At 31.1% G+C, this 18,859-nt stretch overlaps 2 protein-coding genes across 6 annotated transcripts in view; both read right to left on the reverse strand.

Annotated features, from left to right (window-relative positions):
• LOC115880786 (EH domain-binding protein 1) overlaps positions 1-12,834 on the reverse strand; it is a 60,980-nt gene extending 48,146 nt beyond the window's left edge. For 2 of the 5 annotated variants that reach the window (XM_030898069.1, XM_030898072.1), the window contains exon 1: positions 12,210-12,828. In XM_030898069.1, coding sequence (XP_030753929.1) covers positions 12,210-12,346 — 137 coding nt within the window. In that variant the 5' untranslated portion in view covers positions 12,347-12,828. Of the gene's footprint in view, positions 1-12,209 lie in introns of all 5 variants that reach the window. The other 3 variants (XM_030898070.1, XM_030898071.1, XM_030898068.1) reach the window with 3 other exon arrangements.
• A 359-nt stretch (positions 12,835-13,193) lies between these two features.
• LOC115880784 (pro-resilin-like) lies at positions 13,194-18,170 on the reverse strand. The gene is made up of 3 exons (XM_030898065.1): positions 18,082-18,170; positions 14,240-14,629; positions 13,194-13,811 (listed from the first exon to the last, which is right to left on the reverse strand). Exons 1-3 carry the CDS (start codon positions 18,085-18,087, stop codon positions 13,545-13,547), a joined length of 663 nt encoding a protein of 220 aa, XP_030753925.1. The 5' UTR covers positions 18,088-18,170; the 3' UTR covers positions 13,194-13,544.
• Between the last annotated feature and the right edge of the window lie 689 nt (positions 18,171-18,859).

Raw genomic sequence — 18,859 nt, forward strand, 5'->3', positions numbered from 1 at the left:
TATTGGCTCTTTACTAATGCAGACGACTGCTTAGTATTCAGGATATGCCCTCCGCGTGTCTGTAAAACGGTATTATAAATGGTTCTTAAAGATATTGTACGCCTGTGGAAGTTGTTAGGGAAACAGGAAGTCTAGAAGTAGTTGAGTTATCGCATAGTGCAGTTAGATATACGGCCCATTTTATAGGGTGCCAGCTTATTTAAGTTAGATTTAATGATATTGCTTCCGTTTCTAAATGTATGACGGATGACACATTATTCAGGATTATATCTTTGCTACATCACATAAAATTTAGTTTATTTTAAAAATACCTCGAAAAATACATATTTATTTGCGGTTACATTTTGATTTGTGGTAATCTCAGAAAGTACAATAAACCATATAACAATTATTTAGACAAATTTATCAAAAATGGTTTGATCAGAATGATGTTTCTTTGTTTCCAATATAATCAAGTAGTCATCTAGCCAATAAAAATTTCTTAACGTCTCGAGGTTGTAACATCTCCCTCGTTAGAGAAAGTAAAATACTTAATATAAGAATTAACGATTATTTCATGTAGTCTGAAGTTACAAGTGGCTCTGGTATTTCATCAAGTATCAAGCCAAATATACAGGGTTGTTCACCACATACGACACGGAGTATTGTAGCTAAACGATTAGATTTTTACAAATTGTAAGTTTTGGGTTCGTTGAAGGACTATTAGAGCTACAATTTAAAGATATTTTTACAAGATGCAGAGTGTCCTAAATAAGTAAAAAATATTATAGTTGTGTTTTTTTAAATGGAACACCCTGTATATTATTCAATTTTTAGATTCTACTATTAAAATAAAGGCAAATTTGATTAAGGTTTATCACACTTAAACCTTACCGTTCTTGAAATATTTTCAATTTTACGAAATTGTAGTACAAATTTTAATGCTTCATTTCTCCAAGGGTATCAAAGTTTTTAATACTAAATATTTACTGAAGATTATTTATTGAGGAGATATTGTGTTGCAATAATAAAAATTCTACTACCTTATACAGAGTGTCCAAAATTTCATATTAAATAATTACTAGCTTTAAACGGCAATAAATTGTTTAATTTAAATGGAACAACATGTATATTTTACGAGAATCATATGCACGATTTAGTTGTCTATAAAATTCTATTATGCCATTTTTTACTCATCTCTTCAAGTTTTCGTAGAAAATGCATTTTCTTATAATTTATACCTCATTTATCCCTATACCCATGGAATATTGACATTTTAGATTATTTTTAAAAATGTAACAAATTAGTGTGTATTAGACAGTGTGGAAAAAAGTAACACCTTATAAATTTTATTTCATTTTTTGACGAATGCTTATTTATAAAAACAGAGACGTTCATTTTCATAACTTATTATTATATTGATCTCTGAGCCAAATCCACATTTGTTTAGAATACTTTATTAATTAAAACAAAAAAGTATGTAATTAACTAATTTTTCGTCGGAAATAATGGTGGTATATTTAATTGGTATACTCTTTTACAAAGATTTAAATAGTTTTTTTGTATACCATTAGGCTTGCAATATTTACCACCTGTACATTTTGTACATATATGTTGCTTTAAAAAAATCTGTGTGATAAATGAGGTCTAAATTATAAGAAAATGCATTTTCTACGAAAACTTGAAGAGATAGGTAAAAAATGGTATAATAAAATTTGATAGACAATTAAATTGTGCATATGATTCACGTAAAATATACAGGGTGTTCCAGTTAAATTAAACAAGTTATTGCCGTTTAAAGCTAGTAATTATTTAATATAAATTTATGGACACTCTGTATAAGGTAGTAAAATTTTTATTATTGCTACATAATATCTGATCAATAAATAATCTTCAGTAAATATTTAGTATTCAAAACTTTGATACCCTTGGAGAAATGAAGCCTTAAAATTTGTACTGCAATTTCGTAAAATTGAAAATATTTTTTAAAAGCAAATTTACCTTTATTTCAATCGCAGAATCCAAAAATAGAATAATATACAGAGTGTTCTATTTAAAAAAATACAACTATAATATTTTTTACTTATCTGGGACACTCTGTATCTTGTAAAAATATTTTTAAATTGTAGCTCTAATAGTCCTTCAACGAACCCAAAACTTATAATTTGAAAAAATCTAATCGTTGAGCTACAATACTCCGTGTCGTATGTGGTGAACAATCCTGTAGATATAGAAAGAAAATAGTGGTTTCATTTTTTTTTGAAGTGAAACTTCTTAACGTACGTTGGGAAGTCTTTGGAGTGTCGTAACTCGGGCCCTATGTGAGCTAGGGGGCTGAAACTCGGAATGTAGATGGGGCTCTTCGAGCCTTTTCATGATATTTTGACGACGTTTCGAGCACTACGAAACCCCATCGTCAATGAATCAAATCAAAAGATCATCCGATTTAAATGAAGTTTGGTATGTCGATAAATTGGACCAAGGTCAACTTAACCGTGTACGACACGTGTCACTGTGAGAATTAGTTTTGACGTTTCTTACGTCAAAAGTTGATGTCGTCCGAAAGCGACCAAATTTGGTGGGTAGGCTATGTGAGCGACGGTGCACACGGTCCTATCATGCAAAGTTGGATACGACGTTTCGTTTACTTCTTCATGAGAGTGGGACTAAGGATGGACAATGGACTTGAAGAAAAATGTGGGTCGTTTTCGGCATAATTGGGGACGGGCTACAGGATGACGCCCTCGACGTTTCGAATGCTTTAAATGAACGAAATCATCACGATTTTTCTTAATTATAGGTCGATTGGAACCAAACTCGGCACGTGGATAGAGGTACCCGAATGGGGTCCTAATACCTAACGTCTTCGTCCTTTTAGTCAATATTTTATTATGAAATTTAAAATATCATATTTGTCTTTTTTATTTAGACAACTCTTATCATAAATATTTTTGATAAGGATCCCTAACTGTTTCAAGATAGGTACATATTTCTATATGCATGTATAGGCGTCTAACTAAGTTTACTTTTGAGGTTTTAAGGAGGCTAATATCAGAGAGGTCGATTTGCAATCTGCGCATGCTCAGGATTCGCAGGAATTAAGAAAAGAACGAAACTGACAGCACAGCAAGGTTATTAAAGGGAAGGGTTTATTTTTTTTCAAGGAAATGTATAATTCTAAGTATAACAGTTGGTAAAAAATAATTCTTAATCATTTTCTGGCTGCATATTTTCTACTCGTATTACGACAGGCGCCCCTAAGTGGGGATTTATAACCTCGTCTCTTGAAGAATTATAGAAGAGTTTAAGGAACATAAATTATAGCAAGTAGGTACGTATGTTATAGAAAGCGATTAACAACAAATGCAACGAAAATCCTAAATATTTTTTTTATTCATACAAAACTAAGATAATAACCTACAAATTAAGCTTAAGCAAAAGAATAAAAAACAAAGCAACGCACTTATTTATTTTGCGGTAGGTGTAACTACTACCAGCAAAAGTTACTGACCCTTGTGGTTTTTCTTTATACATTACTCAGATAATGGAGTCGCTAATTACTTGGTAATTAAGTTTTTAACTTTTATTGTGCCGTATTTATTTAAATTATAGACCATTGGTCTTTTTTATCGGATTTTGACCGCAGTTATCGAAGTTTTGTTGGTCCTAAAATAATTATACCTAATCATGAATACACACACATATATGTATATGTAAGTATTTAAGTAAATATAAACAAAAAATAAAACATATTATTACCCTAACATAGAAATACCCACAGATATAGATGTAATATCGCCTCTATATCTCCAGAAATTCCAGTCTTTCTTAATTGTAAGTGTTTTATATATGTTTTTTTTTTTCAATTTCTGGTTGTTGTAATTGCTAAAATGATTGAATTATAATAAGTAACGAAATTAAATGAGTAAAAAATAACAGAACAATACTGCAAAGAGAATTTTGAGAAAATAAAAAAAAATAAAAGAATTTCAAAATCATTATCATATCTTGACAGTTAGTACCAATTTTAGAATGTTTCTATAGTCATATCAATCCAGTAATACTTAAGTAATCATTGTTCGTAATGTTACAAAGCAGTTGGTAAAACATACCGTCGGCATGAGACAGTCTTGTGTTGGTATTTACGTGTCTAGGAGTGAATCGCTATGGTGATCTTGAGAGTGTAAAATGCGAAGTGTATATTACGCTAATATATTTCATGCACTTGGGGAAATACTTGCTCCCCTTTCTTTGTTCAGTACATCTTATTGTACTGAGCGTATTGACTTTAATCTTCGTACACACGGAAATCTGCACCCAAAGCCAGACCTTGCCGACCCTGTATATTAATATTTCTGCTTGATTTTTTGCCTTATTTATAAGAATATTGCAAGGTATATTTCGACTACTGAAGTATTAAATTTTTATCTTTTAATATCAAAATCGTTTTCTAACAATAGAAGAGAATTTAGTTAGAATATATATGTATATATATTTTAAGACTCTCACTTTTGACATTGTCTACACAAAATCGTTATATATGTAGGGTAGGAGAGACCTATATCCAGGAGTGGATGAATCCGGGTTGAGGAAGAAGAAGGAGAACATCAGATTTATCTGCTTAATATCAAAGTTAATAATCTTAAAATTAAATCTCACGCAAACCAACTAATAATATAATAGTTGACGAATTTTATTATAAGTTGCTTTGGGTACTTTGTTATTTATCAGTAATGACAAACAGATGTGTCTGTTACTCTAAAATGGCATTTTGACCGTTGAACCACAGACTATTCATAACATACCAACTAGCCGATTTATGATCGTGCGTACTTATCTAGATAATTACTTATCTTAGGTAACAATTCGGGTCCTGAGCTCGGTTCTGAGCTCCATTGAAGCTTCTTTGCTCTAAAACCGATCGAAAATGGCGCTTTTTAAGTACTGGCCTGTTTATACAAACAAGTGTAGCAGATAACACAACAGTAAAGCGTAACAACGGATACTCAAAAACAAGCAAAAATGACGAGCTGGTGTTTAATAAGCTGTGACATTGCATCATAGCTATAGCAGACTTGTAGAGCACGTTCTAATTTACGCTAATTTCTTGATAGCGTATAAAGTTATTGATCTAGGTTTTTCAGTTTTATTTAAAAATAGATTTATTTTCAAAAGCAGTAGTAAATACGCTGTTTAATTTTGATCGAGCGATCCTATAAATTTTTGTAATATAATAGCAGGAAGGCTACGGCATTTGTCAAAAACTGTCATAGAATTAATGGATTGCTGTATTACCCATTGTTCCTTTATCCCCAAAATTGTATGCTCCAGTTCTAAAAATTTTTTTTTTTAATTATAACTAAAACGAAACATTACTAAAAAACAAATAATATGTTGTAGGTATCTGTCTAAAAACTATTTTTTTAATTTACTATTACTAAGATTTATTTATCATATTTCGTGAATTCAGGAAAAAATGCTAAGGTGTAACTGTAAATGTATAGTAGTCATGAAGTAGACATTAGAGGCACAAAAAAATACAGAGCATTCCATTTAAAAACTATAACTTTAGTGCAAAAATATATTTGAATCCTCCTGTATATTTATGATTTTTAGCCGACCATACCAATAGGTATGGTAGGCTATTCAGATCGACAAAAAAAAAGTTTTTTTAATTTCACTCAAAATGAGTTATTTGGGTCATAAATGACCTAAATACAAAATATTTTCATGGTGTCTGTCTGTCTGTCTCTGTCTGCCGTCTGTAACACGATAACTCAAAAACCGCTGAACCGATTCTAACCAAATTTGGCACAAAAATACTGTGGCACCCGAGAATTTGGCCATTAGTTTTTGGTGGGGTTGGGGAGTTGGTAAGGGGGTATGGGAGGGGATTAAAAAAATCGTAACTCCAAAATTACAGTAGCTAGCGAAACGCGGTTTTCAAATTAAGATTAGGAATAATATTTGCAACAAAATTTGTAATAACATCTAAATCAGTCAAAGTCGCAGTTTTCGAGATATTAACATATTTTAGTATGGGCGGCTATACGTGCCTCCCGGCGCCAATTTTTTTTTAAATGTGGCCTACCTAGGACCGCATAGTTTGTAAAAAACTATTAGGATAAATCTTCAAAGGAAACCCCATATCGAGCTTTTTGGAACGGTTAATCCGTCTATACAGGGTGCGTACACACAAAACTAGGTGTTAACTATTTCAGTCTAACAGAATACCCTGCATATTATAAATGAATACAGTTTTTTATGAAACGTTCTGTTTCGTTAATAATTTTCTGATTCCAGAATCTCTTATAATATAAAATTAATCTAAATAATCCATTACAATCAACGCATTTTTAATAAATTTTATATATTCTAATTTTTAAACAAGTGCAACAAATATTGGTTTATGAAATATTTATTCATTTGAAAAAAATGTATATTTAGGTATATTTAATTCGTTTAAAAAAATACAAATACGTCAAAAAGCGAGCCAAAAAGGTTTCAGATAATAATTAATGTCCTGTACAGATTTTAATCTAACAAACGATCTAAAAAAATACGTCAAAGATGGTTGGGGAATGACAATCGATGATAATTTTGGCGAGGTCAAGATGTAGACGTCATTTACAGGGCCCGTACTCTTCTTAATTTTTTAATGACGCTTAGTGTCAGTTGGCTTTAAGAGGGCTGTATTATTTTTAAATGGCGTAGTGTTTAAAATTCGAGAAAAATATTTTTTTAGAAATAGATTCGTGTAAAAACGTTCTATCCCTGTCTAATTTTTTGACAAGTTTTATATTAATTTTTTGTAAATGACCCAGCTGTATTTGACGCCGTTATTTCGATCATACGTCATCTACATTAAATATAATTTGAACAAGAAAAGGTCGAAAATGCATAAGAAAATCAAAAGTAATAGTATTTGCCGCATCCCTATTGAGAAACCAAATTAGTAATTAAAAAAAATATTATTACAAAACCATTCTCAATCTATTTTAAACTGATATAAGCTAGGATATATGTAAACACAGCTACCAAAATAACAATTAAAATTAAACAAAAGAATAAAAATTTGATGTTTGTTAATATTATCAGATAAACTTTACCCTCGGCTTTACCACAAAAATATACCATTTTGTTGTTTTATCATAAGCTTCATAAGTAATAAAGTTTTATTTTTATTTTAATCACAATGCGATTAAAATAAAAATAATAAATATATATACAGGCCCGGCAATGGATCTCTAGGCATAGGAATTACATGCATTGGAATGAAACGCCTATAAAAAGTCTATGCTTAAACAGAGATGGACAACAACTTCCCCGTTTCCACTTCCACTACGACTGTCTACTTAGACAAACTCCAATAAGATAACAAATTTTGGAAATTCCGCCACCTCCCATCCACTCATGATACCCATCTCCCTGCCCTTTATTTATCGCCATTATTTTATTTCCCTTCCCGCGCCTCCGCACCTCGCTATTCTGACTCCCGTCAGTTCATCACAGAGTTGCCAGGTCTACCGGTTTCGTCTGTAAGCTACCGATCTACCGATTTAAAGAAAAATCTAACGATATATTCAACTGCGTCTTTAGTTTTTACAATAGAAGCACTTATAAAAAGCTGACTTATTTGACTAAAAATTAAGCGACTGCCGTGTTGGAATCTGTATAATTTGACTTTATTATTGTTTCATTAAATTTTATTTAGTAATAACACACATACAGGTCATCGTTCTGTCTAGTTGCAGAGTTACAGAGATATTCCTAAAAATCCTTATTACTCCTTATTACTCCTTATTAGGCGCGGTATTGGCGACATGCCCGAAGAAGTTGATATCTTTTGAAAAGATTTTATTTCATTCATCTACTAAAGTTGAACCCATATTTTCCCCAAAAAATGTAAACAAAAAACAAAATTTAAGTTAAGAAACAACCTAAATTCGGACAAATATTTTAGTGATTTTCCCGTCAAAAATATATTAATATGAAAAAAAGAGTTGAGAGTTGCTACAGCTTTCCCATTGAAATGAAATTAATTTTAGATATCACTGATCAAAATTTGTACAAAGGTAAAAAGTGACTGCTACACTAATTTGTGACTGCTATCCCTACTTGTTATAGTTTTATATGTTTTTATTAATATATTAATATTATTTAATTCAATATTTTTTTTAATATCAAATAATATACCTAGCTATTTCTAATTCTTGTTATATTTATTATATTTGTATTTTATTTGAGTGATCTATTATTACGACACATAGGAATGCTAATTTTGGACTTAAATATTATATTTTATTTCGTTTCTGTACTTTTAATTTTTGTTGAAGATCTACCGAGAATTTTGTTCTCGTATGGAATTATAATCTAACCAACCCGGCAACCCTGTTCGGCTACTCCTTATAAAGTTTTTTTCGGCCTAATTCCTTTGTCACAGCCGCGGCTTTGTCAAGCGCCGCCGCCGACCGACTGTGTCGGGGCGACTGCTAGGAAGATCGTACAGTATTGCCATTTCATAGAATTGCACTTGCTATTTTAGAAATGATTTCAAAGTTTTGCATGTTACTTTTCGTTTTAGAAAGAAGTTATGTGCCTAGAGAAAACATTCTTAAAATTGTTTCGTACTTTATTTAATATTTCATTAAGTAGGCAAGATAATGGGATTAGAAGATTTAGGATTTTGACAAGCCAACATAATTTCGATTTAATTGAATGGCAACACTGTCCGTCCTGTTTCTATTTTTTCGATTCTGTTCTATTAGTAGGCGGTAGCCCCCACACAAGCGTCTTAAGACCCGCCCGGCGCCCCTCTCGCAGGGGCTCTCTCGTCGTATCACTTCTATGATCACTTCCCCTATACGATGATAGGGAAAAGACACTTTATCCGTCTCTGTTGCACTGCAGTGTATTTTGCAGCCTTACCATCTTTTTTTATCGCATTGAAAACCTCCTATTGCTAATATTCCTTTGCCAGCAGTGTATATTAATAATTTCATTAATTATATTAATTTTTAATTAATATATTAATAATTTAATTAATTAACTGATAAATTTATAACACTATTGTTTAGTGCTAACTTCAGTAATTAAAAAAAATAATGGTTTTTAAGAAAATTACAAAGACCTATTTTTTTAAAGTTTTAACATCCTGTAAATTCAAAACTATGCATTTCGGCACCCATGTTGATAGAACCCTTTAAACAAGGAGAAAACTTGAAATGTTTAAGATTTAATTGAGGAAGAGTACTTATTAAACACTTTGGCCTGTTAATGACATGAACATTTTGCGCTGCTGAATCTGTCGGCATTTTTTAGTATTAAAATACTACTTAAAAATTAATTATCTTTTCTACATCTGATATAATAAATTATTAATTTTTCTAATAGTGCATTAACTCTGAACTTGTTAATATTATATTAATATAGTATACAGTGTTTCAAAAAACATGTGCCATCCCTCGTGGGGAGATTCTTCACTTAAAAATACGATTCCTTTTTTATATCAACATATATGTCCTATTCTGCTTTGTTTCGTAGCTACAGGGGGTTCAAATCTTCAGTTTTCTATGATTTATTATATTTTTTTTCCAGACGCTTTTAGCGATTCAAATGAAATTGTGAGGGTAAAAGTAAAAGCTACTATAAGTGCAACACATTTTAAAGCTAAAAATGTCGACAGATTCAGCAGGGACGTGCAACTTTTCTTCGTCTCTTCGTAATAGCGTCACTGAAAGGAAGATTCCTAATAAGAGAGAACGATTTAATTCTTTAGTTAACCCATCCTCTAATAACAGCTTTTATCCTCGCTTTTATCTTTTCCTTCAAAAGGCAACTGAATTTATTTGAAATAAAGTTCATCTAGCCAAACACCAATCTTGTTCAATCATCAAAAAGTAAGAATACACTGTATTTCCTTTGTCAGTATTCGTCGAAAAAATATCCCTTCTCTTCCAGTTAAATTTTTTGTAAAAAATAAGTTTACATCTCGGTTTACATCCTAAACTTTTTTTTTATTTTCAGAAGCATTATTTTATTACGAAATATTCCAGCTCTAGGAATACATCATTACAGCACGCTCTGACTTCACGGTTGTAAAGAGATCATCGTCCTTTTACTGTGGAAAATGCGACAAAATTATAGTAGATTAAAATAAATTAGTTTGTCTTCACCCTTGATAAACGTACAGACAAACTTTTGGTTTGTGGTTTAGATTATTAACAGATCATGATAGAAATTTCCATATATTAGTAGGTCAACGATAAAATGTAAACAGTCTTTAATTTATTGCTCGATTTATTGCTTAAAGTTCTATTTGTACAATTTCTGATATTCAAAGCGTATAAAAAGTATTTTGACTTCTCATCAAATATAAATGACCGCTTGTGTAATGTCAATGTGCAAGTAGATATATAATTCAAATAAATATTACATATACAGGCTGTACCAGGCTGAACGTGCATTTGAAGTTTCTAGAAAACTACAACATCTATACCGGAAATTTTTTGCACATTATTGTTTCACAACAAAAAATATTTTCAATATGGCGGCACTTCCGGCAGTATCGTTGACTGAGGCAGTTGACACCAACTTTCTTATTTTAAATGGGTACCCCCTTTTTATCACCATATTATTTAAATTACCTACGTAGTTAAAATTTCTGTAAAATTTTATGAATTTTAATATTAAACACTCTATACCTAACATTTAACCCTTCTTGAGAATATACACCCATTTTTGTAACAAGCAGTTTCTTTGTCTAAAAATTTTAAGTATTTTTTTTCTCAAAAACGGATATTGTCAGCTATAGAGTGTTTAATATCAGAATTCATAAAATTATACAAAGAATTTAATTAAGTAATAAAAAATAATAAATATCCTGTCAACTTTCCGTATTTCCGGAAGTGCCGCCATATCGAAAATACTTTTAATTGATGGATCTCCTTGTGAAACAATGGTGTGCAAAAAATTTAAGATCTAGATACTGTAGTTCTCTTTTAGAAGATCGCGAAGCGTTTCAATAAATTGAAGTAAATGGAAGTGGCCCCACATACAGGCGATTGAGGCGTTCTATTGTCCGCTCTGCTCTACGCGTGCAGCTATGTTAGGGTGGTTAGGCCTAATGCCCGCTCAGCGTGAGACACCCCGTATAATTATCATTAATTTTCAAATATTGTCCTTGCAAGGATATCATAATATTTAAAATTATAAATTAGACGTGCAGTATTTTTATGCTAATGATAGGCTAATGAATAATGCTAATATATGCTGTACTTGCCTACGTAAAAAGAGTATACCTACTATTGTTTTTTTTGCATTCTGCATATTTTAATATGAATATCAATAGTAAAAAAATACTGTGAACCTTATTGTCTAACCAACAAATATTATTCGACGTTTCCATTATCATTTAAACATTTTTAAAAATTCAAAATTAAATTATTTAAGCTGCTGTATCATTACAGTGTGTAGAAGGATTCATACAGTTATTATCTAATACTATTATCAAAAGTCAAAATACATTTAATCTAATAAACTAAAGTTCTAATTTAAATTGATATCTAGGTATATCCCTAGGTTTAAAAAAATAACCAATAAACTTTCAAATGAATAATTTTAAATTTAATTTGGACTAATTTTAAATTTATCCTTCCTTATATAATAGAGGATAATAGGTATTTCCTTCCTAATATTTCTATTTTACATTAAACATATATAACTCTTTGTGTCTTTCTCTTATCTACAAGTTGCTAGTATCACTTTATTTTTCCAAGATGTAATTTAAAAATTAAGTAGGTATTTATATCATTTTAAAGAGAAAAACTTGATAGCATTCATTTTATGGAAAATGACTAATTATGAGTCTTGTAACCTGGCCTTAGGTACAAATAATTGATGTCTTTAATGGTATAGGTATTACAAGTGGTTTAATTTGTCCAATAACCTTGTAAATATCTTTGGAATCAGTAAAGTGGTGCTGGGGCGGTACTTTCTTTTACTTTATTACATTCATTATTTAAGTATACCTAGTTAAGTACTTAAAAAAAATTGCTAAAAAATAATTTACCTAAAAAGACTTATAAATTTTTAATAAAAATACCCTGGGAAATCGTACTTTAACAAATAAGACTTTTTGTGTTTTAAAAGAAGTACTTGTGTTTATGTAATTGAAAGATATATAAACAAAGTGTCTTGAAACATAAATAAATATAAATCATTACACTCACCATTTAGATGTAAAATCAACAGACAGCTGATGATAGGATACAGTGAACTGAAACTTGGCAGCTCTCTTGTTGACCCTCTGCAGCCTCTTCCAAACGGAGCCCATATTTCGGCCCTCTAATCCAACACAGGACTGCATGGTTACAAATTTGTATATGATTAAATTCAAAGAAAACCAACAAATATCGCACTACACTTCATGCATAGTCCAACAAAAAAACAAACCATGCATATAATAAAAGAAACAGGATGCTGCTATCATGTTTGCCTCAATTATCAGTTCTCTTGAAAATGTTTGTCCACAAAATAGCTGTAAATTTATATATGAAGCGGCTGGCAATAAAATAGGGGCTCCAAAATACTGGCTAATTAAGCAAACTGCAAATAATACAACACTGAAAAACCATATAATTGATTGCACTACACACTGAAAATGGCAAATACTTGAACGTATGTAATTTGTCTTGATGTTTGGTATTTGCTGGAGATTCTGGCATACCTGCTTTAGGAAATTTTCTTTAATTGCGCATATTTCAAGGGTATTTATGTAAATATTGTTGTTTTTCTTCACGAGCCAGAAAACAGTCAAGTGTCAATACTTTATTTATAGAAGATTATCTAAATATATTAATGTCAATGATGTCAATATTGACAGTGACATTTAGCTCATTGTCAGGTCGGTAATGTAGAAAATGATAAAGAAATATCTATAGACAAAAAGAAATCTCTTATTTAATTATAGTGTATACTTAGGACAGTGAGCGATAGATGGCACTATCATTAAAAATTTAAGATTTAACTGGTTGCATAAGGTTCAATGACTAAATCCTGCCAAATCAAATATTTTTAAATTGGTATAGGACTTCATAAATATATAAATTAAAAAAAAATAAGTTGCAAAATTAATATTTATTGCTCTGTAAAAATATAAAAATCTTATAATCTGATATAAAAACTATTATCTATATATGGCATATAAAAAAATAAATTAAAAAATCTTAAAATGCTAATATTTTTAAATATGCATTTTTAGATTCAAGTGTACTTATATACAATATCTCGTAATCCGTATTCGGTAATCATCCATCAATATGTTTGCAAATTAGTATTTAAACAAATCTATAAAAATATTAAAGCTATAGGTATTTGTGTACAATGCAAAATAAAACTAACTTTCTGTTAGAGTTAAATTGCACAAAAGGATTCTTCATAAATTAGTTCACTTTAAAATCAGGCACATTTTTCGTTTCCATTAAAATACGTATTAAATGATCGGCTTTTTACAAAAATCAGAGCTGATAAAACGTATTTTAATTATCTTTTCAAGCAATTTTCTCTTAATATTGGTATCCTCCGTTGCTGGATGGGTATCCACCTCCAGAATATCCACCTCCAGAATATCCTCCTCCTACTTGCTGGTAGCTAATTTTAGGTTTGTATCCATTTTGGTCAGCTGTATATTCAACAGTTTGCAGTCTACCGTCTGGAAGGAGAACGAAGTATTTGCCTTGAGCAACATCTCCCTGTCTCTGTTCTTTGTGGCCGAAATCATTTCCAGACTGGGCATCTTGAACGTGGTATTCGAATTCGTAGTTGGCTGGTTCCTGTAAAATATTTTAAATACAGATATTTTGATGATTTTTTTGAAAACGAAGGTATCCTCATACAAAACTGTTATAATACCGAATGATCGAAAAAAAAATGGCGTCCAGTTGGCTTGGAAATGACGACTAATGACATTTTCCATACAATTTTACATATAAATTAACAAAGATCTTCATTTCCAAGCCATCTCGCATACCTTTTTTTGGATCGTATTTTATAATGAAAATGAGAAGTTGTGCATGGGCCCCCGAGGCGTAAAAGTGCTTTACTTTTATGCCTAGGCGTTAAAATCATATTAAAGTTACCTTTTTATATTGACAATTATTTCGCAAAAATCAATACTTTTGTGACATTTGAAAAAAAAATCATTCAAGTTTATTCAGAGAATTATGAATTCCAATATGTAATTATATCCTATTATCCTTACCGATGGGTAATCAGGACCTCCTCTACCATATCCGCCGGATGGTGCGCCATACGTAGAGCTTGGAGCGCCATAAGATGTGCTTGGAGCGCCATAAGATGTGCTTGGTGCGCCATAAGATGAGCTTGGAGCCCCATAAGATGTACTTGGAGCGCCGTATTCGGTGTTGGGTTTCACTACAGCTGTGGTTTGGGCTGGAACTCCATAATTCGTGGATGGTGGAATGTATCTTGGTGCGGGAGGAGCAGTGGGCGCTGAGGGTGGGATGTATCGGTTTTGGGGTGGTAGGTATTCGTTCTGGGGAGGTACGTATCGGTTGGGCGTACCGTACAGACCTGAGGGTACTGGAGGTTCTGCTAAAGCGAATGATAGGGATGCGATGATAAGTAAGAACTAGAACAAAAAAGGTTATTTGAAACACCAAAACAAAATAATTTTACAATCTGCATAATATATATCCTCTAATACTTAGTTCTGATACTTGGAAATCAACAGTTCATTTTATTGGCAACTGTCAGCATTAATATATTAATAGTAGTAGCTGTGTGGTACTAGTAAGAAGAAAAAAAGAAATAATAATTTATTATATAAGTGTTTTATAGGAAGCATTTCATCCACGCAAGAATATTTAAAAACGATAACGTACAGGGTGAGTCTTAAATAAGTGCAAATATTTTTAGGGGTAGTATATTTTGACCCCAGAAATACGATTATGAGATTTCTTTCGCGAAAAAAATGTTTTTTTTAAAATTTGGAATTTTTTGAATTTTTAATTTTTAGTTAAAAAATATAATTTCCTTATAATATGGCAACATATATAGATTAAATTTACAAAAAAATAAACTCAGAAAAGATTCAGTAGTTCTCAAAATTTAAGCAAAAAATCTTTTTTTTTAAGTTTCAAAGTAAAATAACTCGGTTATTTTAGACTTATTTGAAAAACGACAAGAGGAAATATGTTTCTTTTATCGAGATCTACCAGCCCTGAAAATATTTGCACTTATTTAAGACTCACCCTGTATATCGACCGTATAATGGATTCCTTAAATAGATAATATTTTTCATAATAAGATTATATGTTCATCATTTAGTAAATACTTTTTGTACTAAATAATAATTTTAATTTGTACCAGTTTTATTAATAGTCAATGCTTTAAAATTTGAACAGTTTCTTTTTTTATTAGTGGTTGGCTATATCTACTATATATAAGTTACGCTCAATATATTACAACAAGTTCCCAAACGTAATTTTTTTTTAGAATTAACTATTTAATTTTCAAAAGCTAGGATACTTTTATAAAATTTTAAATATTTTAATAGGTCATCCAGGGTTAAACCTTTGTGTAACTTCTGTAATAAACATTAAAAAAAGTGCAATAAAAAAACGCGTTCCTTAAGAATGCAGTAATTTTAATCCCAATATTATTACGTTTTTATGCCTCTGTACCTCGAATATGGTACAGGACTATAAAAAAGTATTATGCATAATTTTGCATAATCGATTGATGCAGATGCACCGGTTTACTTTCAAATACCTTACAAAAGCTGCAGCTTAAATTGTTACAGTGGGTACCATTATTCTAGATTGTGCCGTCACACAAATTTATAGGATGGGCAAAAATTGAGGGGGCACCAATTATAACGTAACAATCTTGATGAGAAAAAACGCATGTTTATGTATTGTATGCTTAAAGCACGGCTTAAAGCGTTGTTCAATATGTGTATAATAGTTAATTAATTATTATAGGAAGAGTGAAGGTTTCTATGCCGGTCCATTTAAGGAAGGTGTTAGAAATGAAATTCAAATATATTGAAATTAATGCTCAACATTTTGTGTAGTGAGGTAACAATAATTTTCTACCTTTTTATTTAGAATCAATGATAAAAACCGGCGCAAATTATTTTTTAATCTGTTTTGAAACCTGAAAGTGATTTGATAGAGAAGAAATTTGTGAAAAATAAGTTTTTCATATAACCAAAAATGCAAACCAAAAATTGCAAATGCACATCTCAATTCCAGTTATCAACGAGCTTAATGTCATATACCCTGCTGGTCATCCAATTTATGTGATCTGGATTTGAATGCGTGTGACAGAGAAATATATGTATAAATGACCGCTTGATAGACAGAGAGACAGAATCAAAAGCGGCATACAAAGTTGCCGGTTTTTTACGTTTGTAGGAAAATGTGTGTAGAAAAGAGTATAAGCTATTTTAAAAACTTCCATGTGTACTACTGAAATGATGATAATATATCTAAACTAAATATAATCTATTACAACTATTTCTATTTTATGGATGTTTTTTTACCATACCTAGGTGTTGAAGCATTAGGTAAAGAATAGGTAAGCATTAGGTAAAATAATTTTAACTGAAAATGAAAGATAGCAAATAATGGAAAGTTAATTATAGATCAGAAAAGTTAAACTAGATAATTCAGAAGAATGGTACTCGTGGTACGCAAGAAACAACAAAATAAAATACATACAACCCTAAATTTTCACCCTTCTACCATCAACCCCTATTTCTTAATATAGCGATATTAGTAATTCAATAATTTTCAACCCCGTGAATAAAACATGACTGTTGTCCCGTAAAAAAATATTTATATGGCAAAACAACTTCTGCCGTATCAGCTATACCGGGTGCATCTTAAAAGTGGCTCACTCCTATCAACACCCCTATAGCTTTTTATTTTTTAGATAAAAAAACGAAATTTGGTATGTTAGTATATGACATAAATTAGGATTGATTGATTATTCAATTGTTTTTGGTCACTTCCTGTTTCACCGGAAATGACTACAACTTTGATTTTTAAATGGCACCCTCGGTTTTTTTACTTTATTCGATAGAAAATGATATTCTGAATAGAATGACATATCATATGTCAACTTTTGACATTATCGCTTAATAAAAAATTGTATTTTAAAATTCAGCCTAGAGTGCCATGGCTATGTTAAAAACACTAATTCTTCATCAAGGAACCTTGGTAAAAGAGATTTGATGGTCTAATGTTTTAGTGCCTTTTCCTGGCCAGTTTGGTTTGGTTTTTAATCATATCTCAATTAATTCAAATGGAACGAGGGTGGCTCATTAGAATATTTAGAAAAAGCATTTTTTTACGAATAATTTGATATTACACACTTGGTATTTCAAGCCATTATATTCAGAGTGACATTTTCTAGCGAATAAAGTAAAAAATCCCGGGATGCCATTTAAAAATCAAAAGTTGTAGTCGTTTCCGGTGAAACCGGAAGTGACCGAAAACAATTGAATACATCAATCAATCCTAATTTATGTCATATACTATCATACCAAATCTCGTTTATTAAACTAAAAAAATAAAAAAGTTATAGAGGTGGGCTACTTTTGAGACGCACCCGGTATAATCTATCCGTTTTCTCTCAATATAGCAGAATTTTAGGTACCAAGAAGTATATATTCTTGGTACTATGCTTCAATCTTTTGTATTATTTTTTATTTAGTAAAAAATAAAATATTTTAAAGCAAAAATATTATTGATGATAAAAATACTATTTATTACAAGATAGTTTTAAATCTCTATTGTAAGATATACAGGGTGAGTCAAATAAATAAGTGCAAATATTTTCAGGGCTGGTAGATCTCAATAAAAGAAACATATTTTCTCTTTACTGTTTTTCAAACAAGTCCAAAATAACACTAGATTTGTTCTGGATTTTCTCTCTTGTAAATTTAATCTACTACCTATATAGCCATATTATCAAGAAATTATGTTTATTGTATATTTAATAAATTTTGAATTAGGTTTTGAAAAAAATCTGTCAACAAAAATAAAAATGTCTATTGTTATTCCTATTTCCTACCTTCATATTGCACTATAAATCACAGATCGAAGAAATACTACTCGAAAACTACAAAGAAAAAGAAAAACGAATCTTAACTGAAAGATGCGTCGAGATGATCTGATTACTGAAAACAAGTGCGGAAGCTTTTATACGTGGTGGTACTGAAACATCGTCTGGTGGGTGGATCTTCAAATTAATTTACTTTCATCAGAAAAACCTTGCCATCATCGTCTTTTCTTACGCGTTTGAGAAACGACCCTCCGATGATGCCCTCCCCCTTGATGCGCCGGCCCCCCTTCTGCGGTCAAAGGTACCACTCTTGCAGAAATTTTTCGCCGGAGTTGTGTAACGGCAAACGCTTCACATTTAACGCGTGTTTAGCCGCGTAAGTGATAGTACCTATGAGGATTATTGGCGATTTTCGTCATATATTTGGTATACTTACGGGTATTCAGAGTAACTGCTTTTCTGTAATCGAATCCAAAGAATCTTTAGGAAATAAGAACGGGTTGACTAATCGAGTAAATTAATTTCTTAAAATAAGCTGAAAGTCTTATTATTTTCTTATCACTCACGTTTAGTTTTGTTTTTTGAGGGGCAGGGTGATATTTATTCTTCTTCTTCTCAGCCATTGCTCATCCACTGCAGAATGTAGGCCTCTCTCAGTTTCTTCCAATATCGTTTCGATTCTGTGCTCTCCTCATCCAGTTCTTACCGGCTACGGTTTGGATATCATCAGTCCATATTTTAGGAGGTCGGCCGACTGGGCGTTTTGCTAGGCGTGGCCTCCAGCAAA

The sequence above is a fragment of the Sitophilus oryzae genome, unplaced genomic scaffold, assembly GCF_002938485.1.
Source record: "Sitophilus oryzae breed Bouriz unplaced genomic scaffold, Soryzae_2.0 scaffold_1658_pilon_pilon, whole genome shotgun sequence".
NCBI classification, from domain to species: Eukaryota; Metazoa; Arthropoda; class Insecta; order Coleoptera; family Curculionidae; genus Sitophilus; species Sitophilus oryzae.

What these genes read in the sequence shown, in the direction of transcription:
- LOC115880784 (XM_030898065.1), bottom strand. An exon ending in GAGGTCCTGATTACCCATCG is followed by an intron (nt 13,812 to 14,239) that starts GTAAGGATAATA and finishes AATATTTTACAG; the next exon opens with GAACCAGCCAACTACGAATT.